This window comes from Equus caballus, chromosome 28 (assembly GCF_041296265.1).
Source record: "Equus caballus isolate H_3958 breed thoroughbred chromosome 28, TB-T2T, whole genome shotgun sequence".
Classification (NCBI taxonomy): domain Eukaryota; kingdom Metazoa; phylum Chordata; class Mammalia; order Perissodactyla; family Equidae; genus Equus; species Equus caballus.
The window spans coordinates 35,320,033-35,341,787 of NC_091711.1; the positions used below are offsets into that span (position 1 = coordinate 35,320,033).

The 21,755-nt window shown below is 43.3% G+C and overlaps 1 protein-coding gene across 12 annotated transcripts in view; it reads left to right on the plus strand.

Annotated features, from left to right (window-relative positions):
- The window catches only part of RIC8B (RIC8 guanine nucleotide exchange factor B), a 105,940-nt gene extending 98,749 nt beyond the window's left edge, over window positions 1-7,191 (plus strand). For all 12 annotated transcript variants that reach the window (XR_289674.3, XR_002804492.2, XR_289676.3 and 9 more), the window contains one exon: window positions 5,796-7,191. Coding sequence is in view for 3 of the 12 variants with exons in the window: in XM_005606564.4 (XP_005606621.2) it covers window positions 5,796-5,907 (112 nt within the window). In the remaining 9 variants the exon portion in view is untranslated. The remainder of the gene's footprint in view (window positions 1-5,795) is intronic.
- Window positions 7,192-21,755: the final 14,564 nt, after the last annotated feature.

Here is a 21,755-nt window from a genome sequence, read left to right on the forward strand (position 1 = left end):
ATTTGCCATTGCTTTGATTTACTTTTGTAATCATTCTAATCATCTGCTGGTAGTTTTGCAGAAAGGATTTCTGGTCTTGGTGTATGTCAGTGACAATTAGGTAGGATGCTTTGTTTGACTCAGCCTTAGACTATCTTGATTAGAAACTAAAGGCTTAGCAGTATTGAGTTTTAGTGTCTTAAAAACCTAGCAGCTTTTTAAATAGATTAGAATTATTTAGTAGCCTAATATTTAGACTCTTAGAATTATAATAGAATCTTGGGGATCATCTTGTCCAACCCTTTATTTTATATTGAGGAAACTCAAGCCCAGAGAAGGAAATGACTTGCCCAAGGACACCCAGCAAGTTAGTAGAAGGTCTGAGACAAGAATCTAGACCTCCTGATGCCCCATATATAAAAAGCTGAGTTATACCAGTTGGTGGTTGGGAATCCAGGCTGTATGGTACAAAGAGGGCCTGACTTCTGCTGGATGGTCAGAATGTCTGATGACATTGACTCATCAGGGAAATAATTTCAATTAAAATAATATGAGAATGATTCCTGACAAATAGTTCTCTACCATTCTCCATTTATGCTGTGACCCATGTATTATATTCTTTCCATAAACATTTACTGAGCATCTACTGTGTGCCCCATCCTGTACTAGATACTGCAAATTACAGCCAGGTAAGACATGGACTCTGCCCTCAAGTTGCTCACAGTCTAGTAGAGAACGAGAAATCCTGGAAAGCATTATGCAGAATTTCCTGTATAATGCTAATACCCTTCCTAACTCTGTAAATCTTGATGATGAAAGTGAATCTTATACCCAAAGATGCAGCTTTTCTCTTGGTTGTGGTTTATTATTAGGAGTCCCATAAAACACCATACCTTTCCTTTCTGTGAAAGTGCAAGACAATATCGACTGCAACTAAATTTAGTTAATAAACACGTATTGAGGACCTGCTGTCTGCCAGGCGCTGTGCTAGACACATAGGGACATGAAAACTGAATGAGTCAAGCATAGAACATTTATTTTTAATATGTCAGAGCAATATTGTTTCATAGCTTTCAAACTTTGTAATGAGAATTATTTTTAATCAGTATTCTTAAATGTGGGGCCCTTACAATAGAAGACAAAAATACCTCTGTACTATAATCCAGACTTGTCAGCCTAGGATTTCAGAGTCTCCATTCAATTCCTCTTTCGTACCCCATATCTGTTTTGAGCTTTCTTTTTCCTTTACCTCAGCCAAGCCAACCTGCTTGCCGATCCCTGCACACAACTAACTCTTGCTTCTGTGCCTTTGCTTGACTGATTCTTCCGCTTCTGGGATGCCTTTCTCCCCATGAATCCATGTCCATCACTGTCATTACAGTCTGGCCCTGAGTCCACCTCCTGCAAGGAGCCTGTGATCAGCATCTGCATCTCTTCCGTGTCCCTCCCACATGTACATAGCCCATATGACTGGTGGAGTAACATTTCTGTGGTATTCATTAATGCGGCCCATTCTCTGTCCACATCTTGCTGATCTACATACAACAAATCTTATTAAATGAAACAGTCTAGTATAACCAGGTCCTTTATCAGACCTTTTAGGTGTGAGTCTCTATATCAAACATTTCATTTTAGTATTTGTGGGCTGCTAGTTGTATGATAGAGAGAAAGAAGATCAGAAACATTAAGATGGGGATTTGAAAAGTAAGCTGGGGGGCCCATAAGGAAAAGACAGTCACATATCTATAAGTGATCTTCTCTCCTTCCACTCCCAAACAGGACAAGAAATCTCCTTTAAACAAATTTCAATTACAGTAGGGCTATATGGGTGAACTGTCAAGCTAGGGAAAGCAGGGCTGCCTGTTAATCATCTCAAGCTTGTTGATCTGCTGTTCTGTAATTCTTTTAATATTGTGTAATGTGTGTGTGTTTTATCTTCTGAACTGACTAAAAGCTTCTTGAGGACAGGGACCATGTCTTTTATTTGCTTCTGCATATTCTTCCCCCACTTATTCCCAAAGAGTGCCCTAATAAGCTTGGGGAAACCTTCCATAAGCACATAAAGGACAGGAAATGCAATTCGTGGGGTCCAGCTACATTCCAGCCATTACACTGTACACTTTATATGTACAATGACCTTTTGCCCTCATGACAGCTCAGTGACGTGGGTATTCCCATCCAATTCTAGAGATAAGGCAATTGAAGTTCAGAGAGTTCAAGGTCATACTGTTATGAGTGATGAATCCAGGATTAGAAGCTAGGTCTGTCTGATTCCAAAACCTAGATGTGCCTTTCACTGTACCACAGTAATAACAGCTAGTATTTAGTACTCCTTCACAGTTCGTAGAACTCTTTATCTACATTACTACTATTACTACTACCACTACTAGTACTATTACTTTTTATATCATCATTAGGAAGTGGGTAGAGCTAGTATTATCATTACCCCCATTTCACAGATGGGGAAACTGAGACTCAGAGGCTTGCCCAAGATCACACAACTGGTAAGTGGATAAGCCAGGACTTCAAACAGACTTCCTGACTCCAGATCGTTTTGTTCTTTCCACTGCATCACAGTACTGCCTTAATTCATTTGCCTGAATGCATGATTATGTGGCCAGTTATCACTGACACCTCCTCCCACAGAAATGTCAGTAGGTCCAAGCATAACATGGAGCCACGTGAAAAAGAAAATTCATACCTTCAGAGGACCTTCCCTGTTAGCAGAGGGGTGATACAAAGGACCCAAAAAATAAATGCTTGACAAAGGATAGTTCACAAGTGAGAATTAAAATATGGGGCCCTTTATTCCGTAGATGAATACCCATAATTTGGCCATAAAATTTTTGTCATGTTCTTAATTATTTCCACTGTAAAATTGGATTAGGGAGTAGAGATGAAACCAATGGACTTGATTTGAAAATATTCTTCCTGGGTTTGGATGAGAAAGTGCTAGCTACTTTGTATAAGTTGGTAGCTAGCCCCAGTATCATCCTGTTATCAAGGAAACGCAGTCGTGGTAGTAATGTTAGGGTGATGGTATATCCACCCAGCAATTCATCACTATCTTGATAGAATTACTTTAGTCCCATCTGCTGATCCTACTTCGACCTAACCCTACCCTCAGCCTACCCCACCTTACTGTCCCTCAGTCCACCAATCCTGGTAGACCTTTGAACTTTCTTATCTCTTAATGTTTCATTCCCAGAAGATTGTCCCCTTCTCCTTTTGCATCAATTATTAGTAAATAGTGTCCAATATCACAAAGTCCTTCACAATCAGTTGGGAAACTGTGTTATAAAAATATAGATATGTAGTGCATATCAGAGCTAGAGAGAAGTTTTAATGGGAACAGATTATTTCTGACTCCAAATAAACATTTCTACCTGGTTGTCATGCAAGGACCTCAAACTCTTCATGTCCTAAAAGATGTTAGCATCTCCCCAACAAATCCACTCCATCTGCTGTGTTCTTGCTCCAGTGAATGGTATCACCATCCACTTGGTCGTCTGAGCTAGAAGACAAAGGGGCACTCTACTCCTTACTCTCCTTCACCAACCCCCTGCCCTTCCAGTGGATCAGAGATCTACCTCAGAAATGTTGCCTTTTCTTTCCACAACGACAGCCATAATCCAGCTTTCTGTCTCCTCTGACACACACTGTTACAATGACATCCTAATGACTTGTCTCTCTGCCACCAGTTTCCTCCTATTCCAGTGTGTCTACCACACTGCTGCCAGAGATGCCTCCCTATAAAACAGACCTGATCGGGCATTCCTTGCAGGGTAAGACCCGAGCCCCTTACTTTGGCATTTAAGACACTTGACTACTAGACCCCAAACTACCCTTGCAGCCGTATCTCCTGCCGCACCTTCATTGACCCTCACCACTCTCTAAACACTGGGACCTTTTTCACAGCTTCATGAAAAGAAATTGACACAATCCAAAAGTCTACCAAATCACACAAGTAGATGGAACCATACAGAGCCCTTTACACAGTCTCCTTTGCCTGAATGCTCTGTGCCTTCTTTGCCTGGCATGGGACACCTCACTGGTGGTACTGTCCCTACCTTCCCCAGGCAGTTTGGTCTGTGCTTCATCTCGGGAGCTGTCACAGTTCTTTGTTCGTGATTCTGTTACAGCATTTACCCCATTTGTTCTAAGTTATTTTTCATATATACGTTTCACCCACTGCTCAAGGGCAGCTACTGTGCCCAGTCTTCCTTTTCTCCCCAGTATATTAACTAGTTCCTGGCACACATAGTTATTGAGCAGATGTGGAACAGTTGAACTCAGAGTTTGCTCCTCCAGTGCAGTTAGAGCTATTAATCCAGATGTGGTGCGCTACAAAGAGCACAGGACTGGGATTCAGGAGACCTGGGTCCCAGGTCCACCTTTGCCACTAGATATGTGACCTTGGGTAAGTCACTCAGTCTCCTTTATTAAATGAGGGGGTTGGACTAAATGATCTCTAAGGCCCCTTCAACTTTAAGCTCGATGATTCTGACCCCTTTTCTTAGATCAGGAAACACGTTTCCTACTTTATAACATTCAGGAGCCTCAACTTAGCCAGTCAGCCATCCACATTACTCAAATAGATTTTTCAAACTGTCAGCAGCCGTCTTCTGGTGCCAGTGAGAGCTGCTTGATTAGGCTCCTCCTGGCTTATCCAGTGACCACTGAGCTGTTCTTACCCCTCCCCAGGATATTTCACTGCGCCTCTAACATGGTCACACTGCTGTGTGGCCAGCCTTTCCCAAGAGGGACTCCTTCTTTGCGCCGGCCTAAGGGACAACAGCATGGAGGCAGAGGGAGAGTTTTTATAATTCCCCTTCACTCCGAATCCCAGCAGTATCACAGCTGCTGCCATGTAGGTTCTCGATTATAGACGTTTCCAGGGAGTGATGCCCATTTCGATGAGAAACGCATCTTAAGCAGCTCATGGGCCTCTCCAAGGCTACTCCTAAAGTACACTGCTAACCTTCTCGGGGTGGGAGGAGGACTAGAGTTAGCAGCTCAACAGGTACCTTTGCCATAATCTCCCTGTAATAAATAAGAGCCTATGAAAAGATTAAATAAATCTTTCCTAATGCTTTTTGATTGGCTTAATCAATAATTAATCATCTTTAGATGAGGCTGTAACTTGTGGAGTAGATATAATTGGATTAGCTGAAAAGAGGCAGTTGGGGAGCTTTGAAGAGATTAAAATGGCTGTCAATCCCATAATTAAACTGCTACAAACAAAAGCAATGGTATTTTTTTTAAAAAAGGAGGAGGAAAGAAAAGGGAGGGAGAAAGTTGGGGAAGGCCAACTGATTTGAAATGAATCAATAAGTACTTATGTATAACTAGAGATTGGAGAGGCAAAATCAAATCTGACAGATTTATTTCATTGAAGAAATCCACATATATCAAATCAGCCATTTAATTGGATGCCTGGCCCACTGGGACAGATGAAATTTTGGCAGCTTCAGCTTCACTAAAACAAAACGAATCCACAAAAGGAAGGGAAAAAAAGGTTAATCATTAAAAACAGAAGGACCTGCTCCTTGTCCTGAGCCCGTTTAGACCTTGACTTTTCATACTTTTAATTGGCTTAGTAGGTTTGGCCTGTGTGAATGAAGTCTTTTATCTCCCTCTTTTTCTTTCCATGCCCCTTTCATCTTTCCTGTTACAAACACACAGAGAGAGCTTGAGGAAAAATACTTTGGTTTTTAAAGACTTTTCTTTTTAAAAGGATGTGGATTTGGGTGGGAGGAGGGGTGTATGTGTGACGCTGGTGAATACTTTTTTTCCTCTTTTCTCTCTTTTTCCAGAGAGGAGTTGCTTAAACCAATGGGACTAAAACCTGATGGGACAATAACGCCTTTGGAGGAAGCACTCAACCAGTACTCTGTCATCGAAGAGACCAGCTCCGACACAGACTGAAAGCATCACCTGCTCAACTCTCAATATTGCTTTTATCAGCATCTTTTCTCTGTAGCTCCAGGGGAATCTTTTCTCTAAAACATTTATGCCCTTGCTTTGGCTAGAAACACATTAACTGGTTTACTCATTGAGAATCCAGTATATTTAAGAGGTGATCCTGTGTTTTTGCGATATCGAGGCATTCATACCGAGCTGCAGTTAGACGGAGTTGCAGGGGCTAGAAGCAGAAAAAAAAGAATTCCATTTCATCAGTATGGAACTGAAGGACTTCATTCTATAAAGCAGCCCTGGCTGAATCTTTCATTCTGTTTGCCAAGATTCTTAGCAGAAGATTTGGCCGTGTCCCTCCTCTCACTTGTGTGAGCCGCCCCGTCTGAATCTCTCCAGCAGACAGAAGCGTGTGAGAAGCAGGATGAGCTGCTAAATAAGGGCCGAGGCAGGCGACTTGTGAGCTCAAGACTGACTAAATGGAAGCCAAGCAGCTGCTCCTTAAACCTAGCCCCACTCTTCACTTCATTTCAATTTTGTATAAATAGATAGAAATGCACACACAAACACACACACACACACAGCCCCAGACTTGCAAACTGACTACACTCTAAAAGTTTGTATATCACTTATCTAGAACTTCAGAATACATTTCTCCCTATAAAGAGTTATAAATGATGGTTTAGTTCTGAGGCAGCTACAAATGCCTATTTATTCCCTCATGTACCTGAACACTAGTACCGTAGAACTGAGCCCCCATCTGTATCGTTGCATGGGGAGCATGCATTCTGAGGTCTAACTCGGGGTGCCAGGAACACATGTCCCCCAACCCAGCAGAGGGAATGGGGACTCCCTGAGTACTGGGGTTCTTTGGTGGCCTCTGCTGGGGGTGGGGGAGTCGGCAGCACCCATTTGTACATATAGGTCATTCATACGTCACATGTTTTAACTTGGGGACTGTGTGTGTGCTTGTGTGTGTGAGTTCTCCCTTTCTACCATATGTGATCAGTTTAATGGTAACTTTATTTATTTAAAAAAAAAGAAACACAAATAGTTACTGTTAAACTGATTAAGGCTGTTTATTTTTACTTTTAGAATTGGTCTTATGAAGTAGAAACTGAATCATGCAGTAGACAGTGGGCCTAGTTAATCAGTGGCTAAAGTTGAAAAGGGGTTGGTTTCCTTTTATGTATATGTATGTATGTATGTATACATACATATATATACACATAAATAATGTGCTTAACCACTGCCTTTTAAAACTTTAAATTAAATAAAACATTGGGGTTGATTCAATTTAGCCATCTGTGTGTGTTTCTTTATAGATACATGGGGCAAACAATGCTATTTCACCGTTTATGCTTTTTTAAAGTGCTTTTACATCCATTATCTCACTTACCATAATAGCCTTTCTAAGGATAGGTAAAGTACAGAGAGTATTCCTGAAAATGCCATTTATCCAGAAGTCACTTCTGGCAAAACAACAGATCAGGAATTGAGTGTTAAAGGCCTTCGAGCTGCCAAAAGAGATGTCAAAGTTTCTTACAATTTCCTGATAGGAGAGCTCGTAAAGCATCTCCCTTTTTGCCTCTTTACTAAAATTTGCATACATTTCTAACATGTTTTTTTATCTGGCTTTCAAGCCCACCAAAAAAAAAAAAAAAATGGCAAAGGAGGAGGCCGCTAGATAGAGGGCAGGCCTACTTGAAAGCAACAAAAGGCCAACTGAAAACCGCATAGAAAGGCAGAAGAATGAAAAAATTACTCAAGACATCACAAGTCTGGGACGATCTGTTTCCCACAGGACACTCTAGTTGACCCAGAAAGTATCTGTATAACAGTATGGCCCATAGACTAATTCTCATAATGATGAGTCTTAGTTTCTCTAAAAAGATAAATTAATCCAGAATGTTCTATAAAGGGCTAGGAAGAATACATTTTAGGATTTTCATCCAAAATAGTTGGAGTAGTTGTGGGTGACCCATGTCTTAACAGTAACTGAAATGAAACTTGGCTTCATAATTTTAGATTATGTGAAAAAAGTTTAGAAAAAAAGAATTTAAGTATTTTTATTACTTCATTCTATAAATGCATTTTTAAAGTATTTTTATAATCTCTACAATCAAATAGCTTTGGCATGAGTGTCAGCTTGCCTAAATGAAGACATGTTTAGTGAAATACCATCTTGCCAGCTTTATGCAGAGTGACTGGATGGTCCTGTTTAAGTAGCTGTGCTCTTCTACTTTCAGTGAGTTCTGTTTCATTTTGAGTTTCCCTGCGCTGGGCACTAAGCTGTGTTTTTGAAGAGAAAATTTGCAGGCAGAGAATGAGTGACCTCATTGTTCAAATGGGAAGAGAACTAACATCTGGTTAGTGCTTTCTATGCACTGGGCTTTTTATGTGTGTTCTGTCGTGTAACCTCATCACATCTCATATTAGAGACATGTCTAGAAAGCTAGTTACCCAACATCGCACAGGAAGTGAGAGTCCAACTCTGGCCGGCCTGACTCCCACACCTCTCCTTCACCTTCACCCTGACCACCTGGGTCCATGTTGTGCCTCCTTGTGACTGGAATGCTGGGAGAGTGGTAATTCTCAGGCCATTTTAAGCAATAACTATTTCAACAGAACCAGTTTAAAGAACTTTTTAAGCAGAGAGGTAGCCTGGAATTGAACTGTGAGTGGAAAGGTCGCTCAGTACAGATTTCAAACAAGGACCAGGAATCCTTTAGATCAGAATGACCAGGGCTGCAGGCTCACCCCAGACATCCGGCATCTGTGGCCTGCCGTGGGGGTGTGAGAAGGCATTGGCCAACGGCACTGCAGGCCCGTGTCCACATCCCTCCTGACCTTTGAAACGGTATGGAAGCGTGTGTCCTAAAATAAGGCACTTGAGCTGCTGCTTTAGAGTAACAATCAACATACACTTGGGGCCCTTTCACACACCCAGTGGTCCTGGGAGGCAGGCAGGACAGACGCTGTCATCCCTCCTTTATAAATGAGGACACGGGCTGAGGCAGTACAAGTACTAAATATCCTCTTACTGCCACTTCACTCTTGCCCCCTCCCAGTACTAGCAGTCACATGTATTGACTTTCTTTTCCCCCTCAGTTATAAAAGTAATATATGTTCATTGTGGGAAGTTTGGGAAATGCAGAAAATAATGAAGTTAATAATTCACCCCAAATCCCACCGCCCTGAGATAATCACTGTTAATGTTTTAGTGTATTTCCATCCTGTATTTTTTCTATGCGTATATAATTTATATTACAAGATTGGGATCATGCTGTATTTACAGATTTGTATCCTGCTTTCTTCTTTAACATATTGTGAGCATTTTCCCATGTCAATAAATATTCTTCAAAAATTAATGGCTATATGACACTCCATCATATGAATTATGGTAAACACTGCTAATTGCCTCCCCAATATTCTTCCTTACTAACAGGAGACATCATGACCCACACCTCCCCCTTAAAACAGGTGCTCACTGCCTTTCTGGGAGGCAGCATGCCCCTTGTCGGCACTGGAGATCAGCAGGAAACAGGAAGGGCACGAGTTGATCTGCCATACAGCACCCGTCTTGCAGAAGCCTCAGCAGCACAAATCATGATACAGTTAGATTAAGTGCCCAGATAACTCTATAGTTCTTGTCAAGGAGAGGTATTTGAAAATAGCAAGGGATCCAGATGACTTTAAAAAGTCTGCATGTGAAAAAGAAAAAAAAAAAGCTGTCAGTCATGTCTACCGCTGTGTAGTCCAGTTATTGGCATGAATTTTCTCGGAGACATTCTTCCCTGCAATTCCAGAGGTGGAGTGTGGTACACAAGGACGGGGAGAGAGGTGTAGCAAGGTGATCCTGTCAGAACTATTGGCTATATGGTGAACACAACATGAAGAAGGAACAAATGAATGGGGTTCTAGAAACAAATATGGGTAAGGGAGGGAGACATTTTTAATAACTGCCATCAGTGAGAAGATTCAAGGAGCAGAAGGGTTTCTAGAGAGGACTTAGGAGAGTGCGACTCCAACGCGCTACGGAGAGCCCCTGCACCAGGTCTTCAAGAAGCCCCAGAGGGGCCGGCTCCGTGGCCGAGTGGTTGGGTTAGCGCGCTCCGCTGTGGCGGCCCAGGGTTCGGATCCTGGGTGCGGACATGGCACTGCTCGTCGGGCCACGTTGGGGCGGCGTCCCACGTCCCACGACTGGAGGGACCTGCAACTAAGATATACAACTATGTATGGGGGCGGGGTGTTGGGGAGATAAAGCAGAAAAAAAAAAAAGATTGGCAACAGTTGTTAGCCCGGGTGCCTATCTTTAAAAAAAAAAAAAAAAGCCCCAGAGCAGCCTTTCTTAAAGGTCAAGGGGTGGGAGATGATTAAGCCTCAGTGCCCTAAACCATGCATTGTATGTAGTGAAGCAGCTTCTCTCCTGTTCGTCTAGACTAGTGTTAGTTATGTAGCATCCTCGAGGGAGAGAAAACAATCACTCTGTTAATTTTCTGAGTTCTGTGGTTCAGACAAACCCTAGGTGAGAAAGGCTATCCTAAAGAAAAGATCAAGATTACTCGCCAAGGCTTCTGGAGTCAGATTTATGTTTTCTTTTAATATAACACAGTGAAGATCCTGGGCCATAGAGTCTCCAGCTGTGTTCGGGTCTCACTCACCTTTACCTTTTCTCCATTGAACAATTACAGTTGTGTACTTTTACTGAGTAATTACTGTGCCAGATACTGTGCTGAGCACTTTACAGGCACTTTCTAATTTCATCTTCATGACAATCTTATGAAGTAAGTACTATTATAATAATTCCCACTTTTCAGATGAGAAAACTAAGGTATAAAGATGTTAAGTACTATGTAGAAGCACACAGCCACTGAGTAGCAAAACTTGAACTCAAGCCTGTCTGATGTCCATGTAAATACTACGCTATGTGTTGCTTTTGCAATCAGAGAAAAATTCAATAAAGTCTTATTTATTTGGGAGTAAAAATGTGAGAAGAGACTAAAATGAGAAAAAGCAGAATACAGAAAATAATTTTAACACATTTTTCTAGCTCTATTTCCACATCTCTACAATACAGGGAATCCCATTCAGGAGCTAGTCTCAAAGAGAGGCCCATGGTCACAGCATGTCAATCCACATCAGTTTGTTCAGTAAACAGTTACTGGGCATCTCCTATGTACCAGGCACTGTCCAAGGTGCTTGGAGATATAAACATGACTAAAAGTTCCTATTCCCAGAGTGCCCACAGGGTGAAAAGTCCAAACTAAAGCCTGCACAAAGTGCTCCAGGATGCCAGGAAAAGGTGTGGCTAACTCTGGCCAGAGGATTGTGGGGGATGAAGAACAAAGTCTCATCAGTGACATTTGAGCTGAGCATGAGCTTGCTGTGTATAGGAGAAAGACTGTTCCCACCAAAGAACTGGTTCAAATGAAAGCTCGTGGGCAAAAGGTACACGATGTGTTTACAGGTCACAAGCAATTGAGCATGACTGAAACCAAGATATCCCATGTCTCATGATGGAACACGGGAGCAGCAGCATTTCAGGCAAGGAAAGGACACAACCAGAAAGATCACACTGGTTGCAATATAGACAATGGATTGGACGAGGGACAGACAGTAAGAAAAAAGACCAGACAGAAGGCTGATGCATCAACATATGTGAGGGGTAAGTGGGCCTGGACTGGAGCTGTGACAGGAGGTGTAGAAGAGAAAGGATGGATTCCAGAAACGCTTAGAAGCTGGAATAAACAAAACTGCTGTTGGAGAAAGAGCTCATTCAAATTCAGGTGAGAATGACTTTGGGGAAAAGGAATCTAAAACACTGGCTCCCATCCTGTGAATTAAGCAACTTTGAGTTTGGGAGCAGGAGGGTGGAGCTAAGAGTCATTTCAAGGAATCTGCAAATTTGTATGGTCACCAAGCATCATTGATACACTGAATAAACAGCGTCTTGGACATGCAAGTACTCGTCTTTTACAAATACTATATATATACACATGTTGATGTGATGAATAAAAGTTGATAAGCACTACTGAATTCATAGCATCCTCTTGCTCACCCGTATTGGCTATATTTTTCCAGTCAAAATGCACTAATGATAAACATCCATCACATGGAATGGAGATCAACAAAGTTCAGGCTTCAAAAAAAAAGTTCTTGCACAACCAGAGGCACTCACAACTAGAATTTACAACTATATACTGGGGGGCTTTGGGGAGAAGAAAAAAAAAAGTTCTCATAACTGAAAAGACAGAACTCTTGGTAACAAGAATCAGAAACTCCAAATGAGCTTAGTGGGGGAAGAACAGAGGGGGGTTGGTTGTAAAAGAAGGAGATGAACAAACTGTGGAGAGAGTGGAGGTGCAGTGGGGTCTCAGTCACAACTGAAACCTGGATCTTGTTATATTACATGGGGAGATAAAAAAGGATTTTATAAAATCCTTTTTAACAATAAATTATGACTTTTAAGCCTCTTATTTTTGTCTCCAAAGTTAAAAAACTAAATAATTTTTATTACTTTTTTCTTTCCTGCTGTAATAATTCCCTCCTCTACCTCAAGACAGATGATACGCTCACCAGGTAAAGTCATGAATTCAGGAAAGAAAAGTACATATTGATAGATTTAAAAAAACACTACCTCCATTTTACCCAAAACAAAGACCCTTGAAACGAAAAATTTTACTATGGTTTAATGTCTGATATCTAAGTGGTTAAAAGAAAAGAGTTACCGGAGCTGGCCCAGTGGTATAGTGGTTAAGTTTGCACGCTCTGCTTCAGGGGCCCAGGGTTAGTGGGTTTGGATCCCGGGGACAGACCAACACATTGCTCATCAAGCCATGCTGTGGCGGCATGCCCCATACAAAACAGAGGAAGATTGCCACAGATGTTAGCTCAGTGACAATCTTCCTCAAGTCAAAAGTGAAAGATTGGCAACAGATGTTAGCTTAGGGTCAATCTTCCTCACCAAAACAAACAAACAAAAAATGAGCTACTATCTCAGTGTTAAAACAATTTTCATACCAAAAGCACATTAAGCAATGGAAATTAACTAAGTTAATTGCACACTAAAGGTTTATGTGAGCCATACATGGTTACCAGCTATTCAACAGTGAAAACGAAAAAAAATATATACATAGGCCAAAGAATATAGTCATAAAGTACATTTTTAAGGATGTATATGCAAGAAGTTAACATTCTAATTGGAGACACTTCTGATTAAACAAAGCATTTTGAAGACATGCATTTACCTTGACCACCTCCTGAAAACCCATTAAAATGGCAGTAAATGGATATTTTCAGTAATACTTAAGCCCAGTAGGAGATTGAGAAAGGAGATGACAGCAGTAAAAAGGAATCAAGAAAATTTTGGAAACTGGAAATTAGATGAGACAGGGATAATTGACATAGAAAGAAGACACAAGATATCGAATACTTAAAGCCTATGAGAGTGAGGAAATCCAAAGGCAAGGTCACACGTGCTGGAACTAGCTTATGAGAGCTGATTATTAAATTTTTTAGGAATCTTACAAGCTCATTAAAACCAGCCATTATGAAAAATTATGCAAAATTCAATTAAATTATATTAAAAACAAAGGTAAGAAATGTTCAAAACTCCTCATTTCCTAATTATTTTGCTAGGTTTTGTTATCTATGCTCTTGAAGTTATTAACAATCTATTGTGTCTGCAAGATGGAAATACTGGTCCTGCTGATCCCTTCCCAGCTCTGCGTTCAGTGATGTCATGTTGGGAGCTCAATTCATTTATGGTGGGGGTGTTTAAACCATGGGAATGAGCAAACACCACAAATCAAGGCTTTTTCCCCTGGAGTGTCAATATTTACCAGCACATCACCGCAGAATGGCTTAGGAATCAGAGATAACAGGTGCATCTGAGAATAAGAGTGGGGTGGGGTTTAGAACAAGCAATCAGGTTCCCCTCCACAACTTGCATCTACACACACAAGGCGATTCCTATTCTACCTCCCCAGTAAAAGCCAGGATTCCCCCCAGAAGAGGTTAGTCCAAAAGGTCTGCAGCTAAGGACTCAGGCGCAGATGACGACAGTGGTACCTTACTGGAAACAGGAGGAGCAGGTAAAAAGACCTCAAATTATTGGACCTTCAGCCTCCTGCCCCTGGTCAACTCCACGAGCACTGGCAGCTAGAGCTTTTCTGGTTGGGAAAATTGGACCAAAAGAAGGATCTAAAGAGAATGAAAGTTAGAGATCTTCCAATGAAATGCCCAAATCCCAGCCCTGTCACACTCGGTGACGCCACCATACACTCAAGCATGCATTCATTCATTCATTCAACAAATATGCATTGAATACATGCTAACGTGCCAAGCACTGCTTCAGGTGCAATAGACACATTAGCGAACAAAATAAAGACCCTGACCTTGTGCAGCTTTAATTCCTCTGGATAAAGACAGACAACAAGTAAATACAGCATATTAGTAAATCTAACATAGCATGCTCTACCTGATGCCATGCCAGGTGGCAATAACACCTTTGGATACTAAAGGAGAGTTAAGGCCCAGGTAGAATTTATAAAGGGCTGTCAGGGAAGGCCTCTTCAATAAAGCATCATTTGAGCAGAGACCTGAAAAAAGCGAAGTCAGGTGAAATCTACATGATGTTCTCTCCAGGCAGAGGGAACAGCAAGTGCAAAGGCCTTGAAGCAATAACAAACGTGGTGTGACTGGGGAACTGCAAGATGTCCAGCGTGGCTGGAGGGAGACGTGGGGAGAAGAGGAGGAGATGAGGTCGGAGAGATATGATGAGGCCAGACCACGCAGGCCTCAGAGGATACACAAGAAGCCCCACAGAGCTTGCAATGAGGTTTTCAGCGTCTCACTCTTAAATATGAAGGGGCAGTCAAGGGTCAATGGATATTTGAGGAAACACTCTCACGTGAAAAACAGAGACCAAAACAAACAGAAAAGCAGGGAGCCAAAGAAAACTTCTACAAAACTATAGTTAATTACAATTATAGACTTCAACTCCATTATCAGAATAGAGATTAAGTAAGCAATAACCAAAAATAAATAGATCCAGAGCTGAACAATACAATTAAATAAAGTAGAATTAACTGATAAGCAGTAAGCTTGGTAGTTAGACACTTGCTTTAAAGTCTACTGGGGTTACTCGGAAAAACTGATGACATACTGGTACTGGTCCCAGAGTATGACAAATATTGTGTGAAATACAACTGGGAGCAAGCCAGCCACGGGAGGGTAAGAAAACTCAAGCCACAGGGTTTCAGGCTTCTTGCACTTCCTGTGTTTGTTTCCACTTCGTTTTCTCTTACTTTTTTAATAAGGTTCTTTTTTGTTTTGTTTAGTATTGTTTTTTTTTAAGTTCTTACCAGTCTTAGCTGTATTTAGGGAAACTAAGGGAGGGGAGTTTTTTCTAAGCTTGCACAAAAATGCATGTGAGTAGGAAAATCCAGTCCTCCTCCTGCGTTTCCCCTTTACTCTCTCACCTCTACCACGCTCGCACTTCTGGCACCAGATGTGGGAGGAAGTCCCACAACAAGCGATTCTCTGAGAGCAGATTGTGTCCTTGGATCCAACTCAATTCTGATGCCATGCCACCTACCTAGAGCCAGCGTCGGATCCCACAGCTTAAGGGCGCAGTCCAGCGAGACTACCACCTCCCCCGCACCCCGCCCCGACCTCAGATGCCAATCACAGCCCAGGTTGTCACCTCTGCCTCTGACCAACCAGCTATGGACTAGAAGTTCCCACACCCCTCTCCTTGCTTTCAATTAACTTGCTAGAGTGGCTCACAGAACTCAGAGAAACAGTTTACTCACCAGATTACTGGTTTCTTATAAAAGGATATAGTTCAGGAATAGCCGGATGGAAGAGATGCACAGGGCAAGGTATGGGGAAAGGACGCAGAGCTCCCAAGCTCCCTGAGCACACCACTCTCCCCAAATCTCCCTGAATCATGACACACGCATGATTGATTAAATCATTGGCGCTGGGTGATTAATTCAACCTGACCCCCGCTACCCCGGGAGGTCAGGGGGCTGGCACTGAAAGGTCCAACCCTCTAATAAGCTGATTGGTTCCCCTGGCAACCAGCCCCTATCCTTAGGTGTTTTCTAAAAGTTGCCTTATTAAAAAAAGATAATTTTAGCGCTCTCATCACTTAGGAAATTCGAAGGATTTTAGGAGGTCTGTGCCAGGAATGGCACAAAGACCAAATATATATTTCTTATTGTAAATCACAACATCACCACTTGCTTTCATCCTCAGCATCATCAAGCACAGTGGCAAGGGTGGGAAAGGAACTGTGAGAACCACGATGAAGGTAAAACTCAGCAGGACCGTGTTCTAAGTCCTTCGGCAGTAACTCCCTCCCCTGGAAAATCTTCCTGAGTGAAATCGTAGGGATCCTCACTTATACCGCATTAAAGAAGTCCAGCCTTGCTGTGCGTGACCCTCCCCACAGCGACAGCCTATTGTACGCTGTTGCTTTCTCCAGCGCAAAACACAAGGTAGGTAGACTCGCAGGAAAGAGGACGGATGTAAATACTACATGCGTTACTCACTTAATGCACCAACAGGTAAGGATTCTTATACCCTTTAAGTGATGAGGAAATTGAAGCTCAGACAGATAAAGTAACTTGTCCAAAGTCACGAAGCTGGACTTGTTAGAGCAGGGATTTCCTGCCTTCCACGTGACCCCCGAATGGTTTTACGTTACTATACCACGCTGTCTTATGAACGGATTTCCAGTTGATTCTGAAGAAACCTGTGCTAAGTAATTGCTCTCTTTTACATATCAGGCAGGCAGGAAGGAAAGAAAGGAGGGAAGGAAGGGAATCATCACCAGTCTCCATTTTGCACCTCTGAGTTCTCAGGAATAATAACTAAACATAATAAGTACTTCCTCTATGACACGAGGGCTTTGTATGATTAATCTCTTTTAGTCCTCACAACAACTTTATGGCATAGCCACTGTAATTATTCCTAATTTTCAGATGAGAAATGGAGGCCGAAAGGATAGGTCACCTAACTAGTCAGCAGCTGAGCCAGGCTCAGACGCAGATCAGCAGATTGTCAGCCGTGCTATCTACCTGTCAAAGGCGCTGTACTCAGCTCTGCGGCCTGATCCCATATGCCTCTGTGCTCTCATCTAAGAGGCTTTCTGAGCATCCCTTGATACCATTTCTAGTTTCAAGTCTGAATGTCTCGGAAAACAGTCTAGCCATCGTACAGCCCAGATATCCTGACCTGGGCTCCACTTCCTGGTTCAGAATCCGTTTCATCAAACATCTTCATGGGCCATAGAATGCCTGCCAGAGACATCCTCCACATGAGCTCATGTGCTGCTCCCAGCAATGCTGTGCGGTGGCAGTTTTCCACTACCACCCTCAGTGCACAGACAGGGGCCCTGTGGCTGGGAGAGGTGTGTCAAGAGCTGGTACATGGCAAAGCCAGGACCTGAGCTCAGGTCTCTGGATTCCACCTCTGGTTGTTTGTACCATACCGACAGCTGGGTCTCAGGAGTGGATAAGCCAGCCCTTGTTCCAGCTGCATTAGAAAACTTGGTCCTATTTCCTGTGGCCCAGTCCTCAAGGCCTGCTCCCTTCCCCACAGGCAGAGTCAGGTTCAGATCACAAGAGGAGGGAACTGCCCAACGGTGGGCAGCACGGGGACACCTTCTGGCCATCTTCTCCAACCATGGTGTGTTTCATTCTGTACCTCTAATCTCTCACCATAATCCTAACAACCATCACGTCAACATCAGGCCTTTAAGATTGCTGAGAAGATACCACTCTCAGAGGAGCAACTACTTCCACCCACCACACTGCCCACTGCCCTCTGCCCTCTGCCCTCTTGCCCTGCACCTGGTCAGACCCAGCCATCCAGACACACACAGGGAGCCTCCAGGCAGCCCTCCACCTTGAAAGTCAGTGAACACAGAAGGAGTTTCCTCTCCCCTAGAGCTGAGAAAATCACCGCATCTTAAAAGACCGGACCACAAGCCTCCCAGTCTTAACGTTTCATGAAACAGAAGCTAGAAGTAAAAAGACCCTGCCAGCCTGGAGGCCGCCATTCCTGGCCTGGCAAACTTATTTGACAGGCTCCTCAGCGTAGAAAGGAAAAGGGAATTGGAGATGGAGTTCATGGGTTAGCTGCAGACACCCGCTCCCTATTTTTCTTGGTGTCAATTAGAATAATTTAAAAGGCGAGGCGAAAAAACTGGTTATCTGTGTGACTGCTTTCATGCTTTGAACTTTTCTCTCCTTTGGGGCTGATTATGACCAAGTGACCCACATTTAAAAAGCATTTACAATAAAATGATGCACTTTCTTTTGTACCATCGGCTTCCCTGATGAAAAGCAAAAATGTTTTAAAATTGTCCCTTTTTATCAGCGGTAATGGCTGTGCTATATTTCAGCTCGTCCCCCTTGTGGGCACAGAAAGGGCCGCGTAATAAAGGCACAGCTGTAGACACTTTATGGCTTGCCGGGTGGGGTAGGGGGAGGGGAGTGGAGGCAAGAAGCAGATTGACTGTGTGTCAACAAATGCATCTGGGAAAAGAGAAAGCTCTTAAAGACCTCTGCGACTCAAAGTCCAAGATAAATGATGGTCCTATTTGGAGAGGAAAAAAAATGGAGGTGAAATTCAATAAAGCCTGGCTGAAAAGAGAAGGGCTCCGAAAGCCTTTCTCTGCAGCTAGGCAGCTCCCAAGAGAAATGAGCAAAAGTGGCCATAGGCGAGGGGGTTGTGCAGCCCAGAGAGACAATAAGGACCCATCCCTGCCAAGGCAGGACCATGCCAGGCCTGGCAAAGCTGGGCTCAGGGGACCACTGCCAGATTGGGGGTGGGGACAGTCTGGTTCAGAGAAATGCCTCAGGAAACTGACACAGTTCTACTTCAGGGCCCACTTAGGCCTTGTATTTGGGGAAAAGGCAGAAAAGCATACGATGACCCCTCAGGGGAAAGGCTGAGTCACGTTATGATAAAACATTGCACTGGGCGTCAGGAGACCAGATCGAGTCCCAGCTCCGGCGCTGACGAGCTCTGAGAGTGGAGCATGTGGACCAGGAGTGCTAGCCCTGGCATGTCTGCAGCCCCGAGAGTTTACAGAAACATTCGTCTCCATCATCTCATGGATTGTCACAGTACCCTGTGAGGCAAACTGGGCTCCTTGGCCCCCAGTTTACAGATAAGAAAACTAAGGGTTGAGGAGGTGACATGCTTGCCGAGGGTCACGCTCTAATAAGTGGCAGAGGCAGCAGTCATCTCCAGCAGCATCTGCCTCTGCAGCTCACGATCTTCCTTTATGTCCCATCGGCCTGCAGGAGGCAGTTTGCCTTGGTGAATGGAGAGAGAAGCTTTCCCTCATGGGAAGCCCACAGGGAAAGCCTTCGGGAAGAGGCATCTGAGTTTCAGGGCACAAGAGGTCCCCACAGATGTTGGTGGGCACCAACTTTAAAGCAAGTTGTATCCATTAGGATGCAAGGGACAGAAGCTTCTACTCAATCTGGCTTAGACTAGATTAGATTCTTCTTAGATTAGAAGAAAACGTACCACCTCACAAAAACCAGAAGTCTAAGGTGGTTGATGTTAAAGAGAACATCACTTCACCTCAAAGCGAGTCGCAAGATGGCAGAAGGTCCAGACACGACATCACGTTCAGACATGCCGCTATCTAAGAAGGTCATCTTTCCCCGTGGCTCTCTGTTGAGAGGAAGGAAACTTGCCCCAAATCTTCCCAATAGACCTTCTGAAGATTCTTTGGACAGAATCGGGTCACCTGCCCATTTCTGAACCAATTATTATTAAGGAGAGAAGGATTTCCCTCAGTTAAATAAAGCCTATGCGTGGAACCAGAGCTAAGGTCAGCTTCCCCTGAAGCCCATGGTAAGGAGTGGAGACATGAGAAAAAACAGGATTCTGTTGGAAAGAAAGGCATGGAAATGAATTCTGGGTAGGCAACCAATAGCGACCGCTAAACCAATAGCATCCACTAAAGAGGCGTAAGAAATACGTGGGCTTTGACCACACACCCACCAGAATGGCTAAAATGAAAAAGATGAAATGTGCCCAAAGATAAACTACGTTGGCAAGGAAGTGAAGCAACCAGACCTCCCATACATAGCTGATGGGAGTGTACATGGTACACCCGCTTTAGTATTTACTAAAGCTGAATATATGTGTATTCTGTGACCCGGCAATTCTACTCCTAGGACTACGCCCAAAGAAATTCATCCACATGTCCACCGTAAGACATGTACTAGAATGTTCACATATTCATAAGAGCCTAAAAGTGGGAAGCCACCCAAATGCCCATTAACAGTAGATCAGGTAAATAAGTGGTATATTCACACAGCAAGGAGAATAAACACTCTACATCACATGCAACAATATGTGTGAATTTCACAAACACAATGTTGAGCAAAAGAAGCCAGGGAACACATCACCTCACAAAAACTGGAAGTCCAAGGTGGTTGATTCAGCAATTCCGTGATGACGAAAGAGAAGACCCTGTATTATTATTCCATTTATATAAAATACAAAAACAGGCAATTAATCTCTACAAGTAGAAGTCAGGGCAGAAATTACCCTTGGAAGGTTAGTGCCTGGAAGGAAGCATGAGGGCTGGAGGGACATCTGTACACTTATGAGATGGGTACTTGCCTGCATGTATATCTTGATATTTTAAAAATACAGACTCTGGAGTCATACAAGCTTGGATCTGAATCCTTGATACAAGAGCAACTTGCAGTGTGACTTGGGGCAAGTGACTTCACCTCCTTGAGCCTCATTTTTTCATATATTACATGGAGATAATTGCAATACTCATGCAATAGACGCTTGTGCACATGAAATGAGACAATGCACATAAAGTGCTTAGCACAATACCAGGCACATAGTAAGTGAACAAAAAATAGTATCTATCATTATCATTATTATTATTAACAATACTGACAGTGCCTTCTCAGGGGTTGAGGGTGTTGGCTCTGAAGGGCTTCAGGGGGCAAATCAGCAGTTTTAGGGTCGTTGGTGACAGAGACTTCACTGCAATGAGCTGGAGCAGGCCAGGAGGAAAATGGCAGGCTCCACAGGGGAACCCAGACCAGCGCTTCTCAAACTTTGCTGGACACACAAATGCCCTGGGAACGTCTAGTCCACTCCCCGTACTTTACAGATGAGGAAACCGAGGTGCAGAGAGGTATAAGAACTTGCCCAAAGTCACACTGCCATTTTGTGGCCAAGCCAGGGATTGGACTTGGATTCTCTAGCTCTCAAGTCCTGTGCCCTTTCCCCCAACGCTGCCATCCTCAGCCAGAACCTTCTGCTGGATTCCGCTCAGGGGGTGGAAGAGTCACACTGACACTTGGCGGAAGACTCTTCCAGTCTCAAGAGTGCATCCCAATGCTAAGACTGGGGCATCCTCGTGGCGCTCACGGAGGAGGGCGGCCTTTGAAGCCATGGTGGCTGAACTGCACCCAGGAGCTAAGACCAGTGATGGATCATGAGCGGGCAGCCCCGAGTGCCCCAGACCTACCGACCAAAGACAATCACAGCCAATGGTTTAGTGCGTCTTTTCTTTAAAGCGTATTTTACAATTGTGATCATATTGTATAGAATTTTATACACTCTTTTCTCTTACTATAACAAGAACCCTTCCCCCTGTGATATTGTATTCTGAAACACTTGGTTTTAGTAACTTACACGGTATTGCTTCACTGGCTGTGCTGTCCTTAACTTTCGCATTCCCCCATGGCCGGATGATCAGGTTGCTCACTATTTACGTTTTTATTATTTGGGCCTTATGATAATGGCATCAGTGAATGGCTCTGTAAGTAAATCTTTGTATCTCTTATCACTTG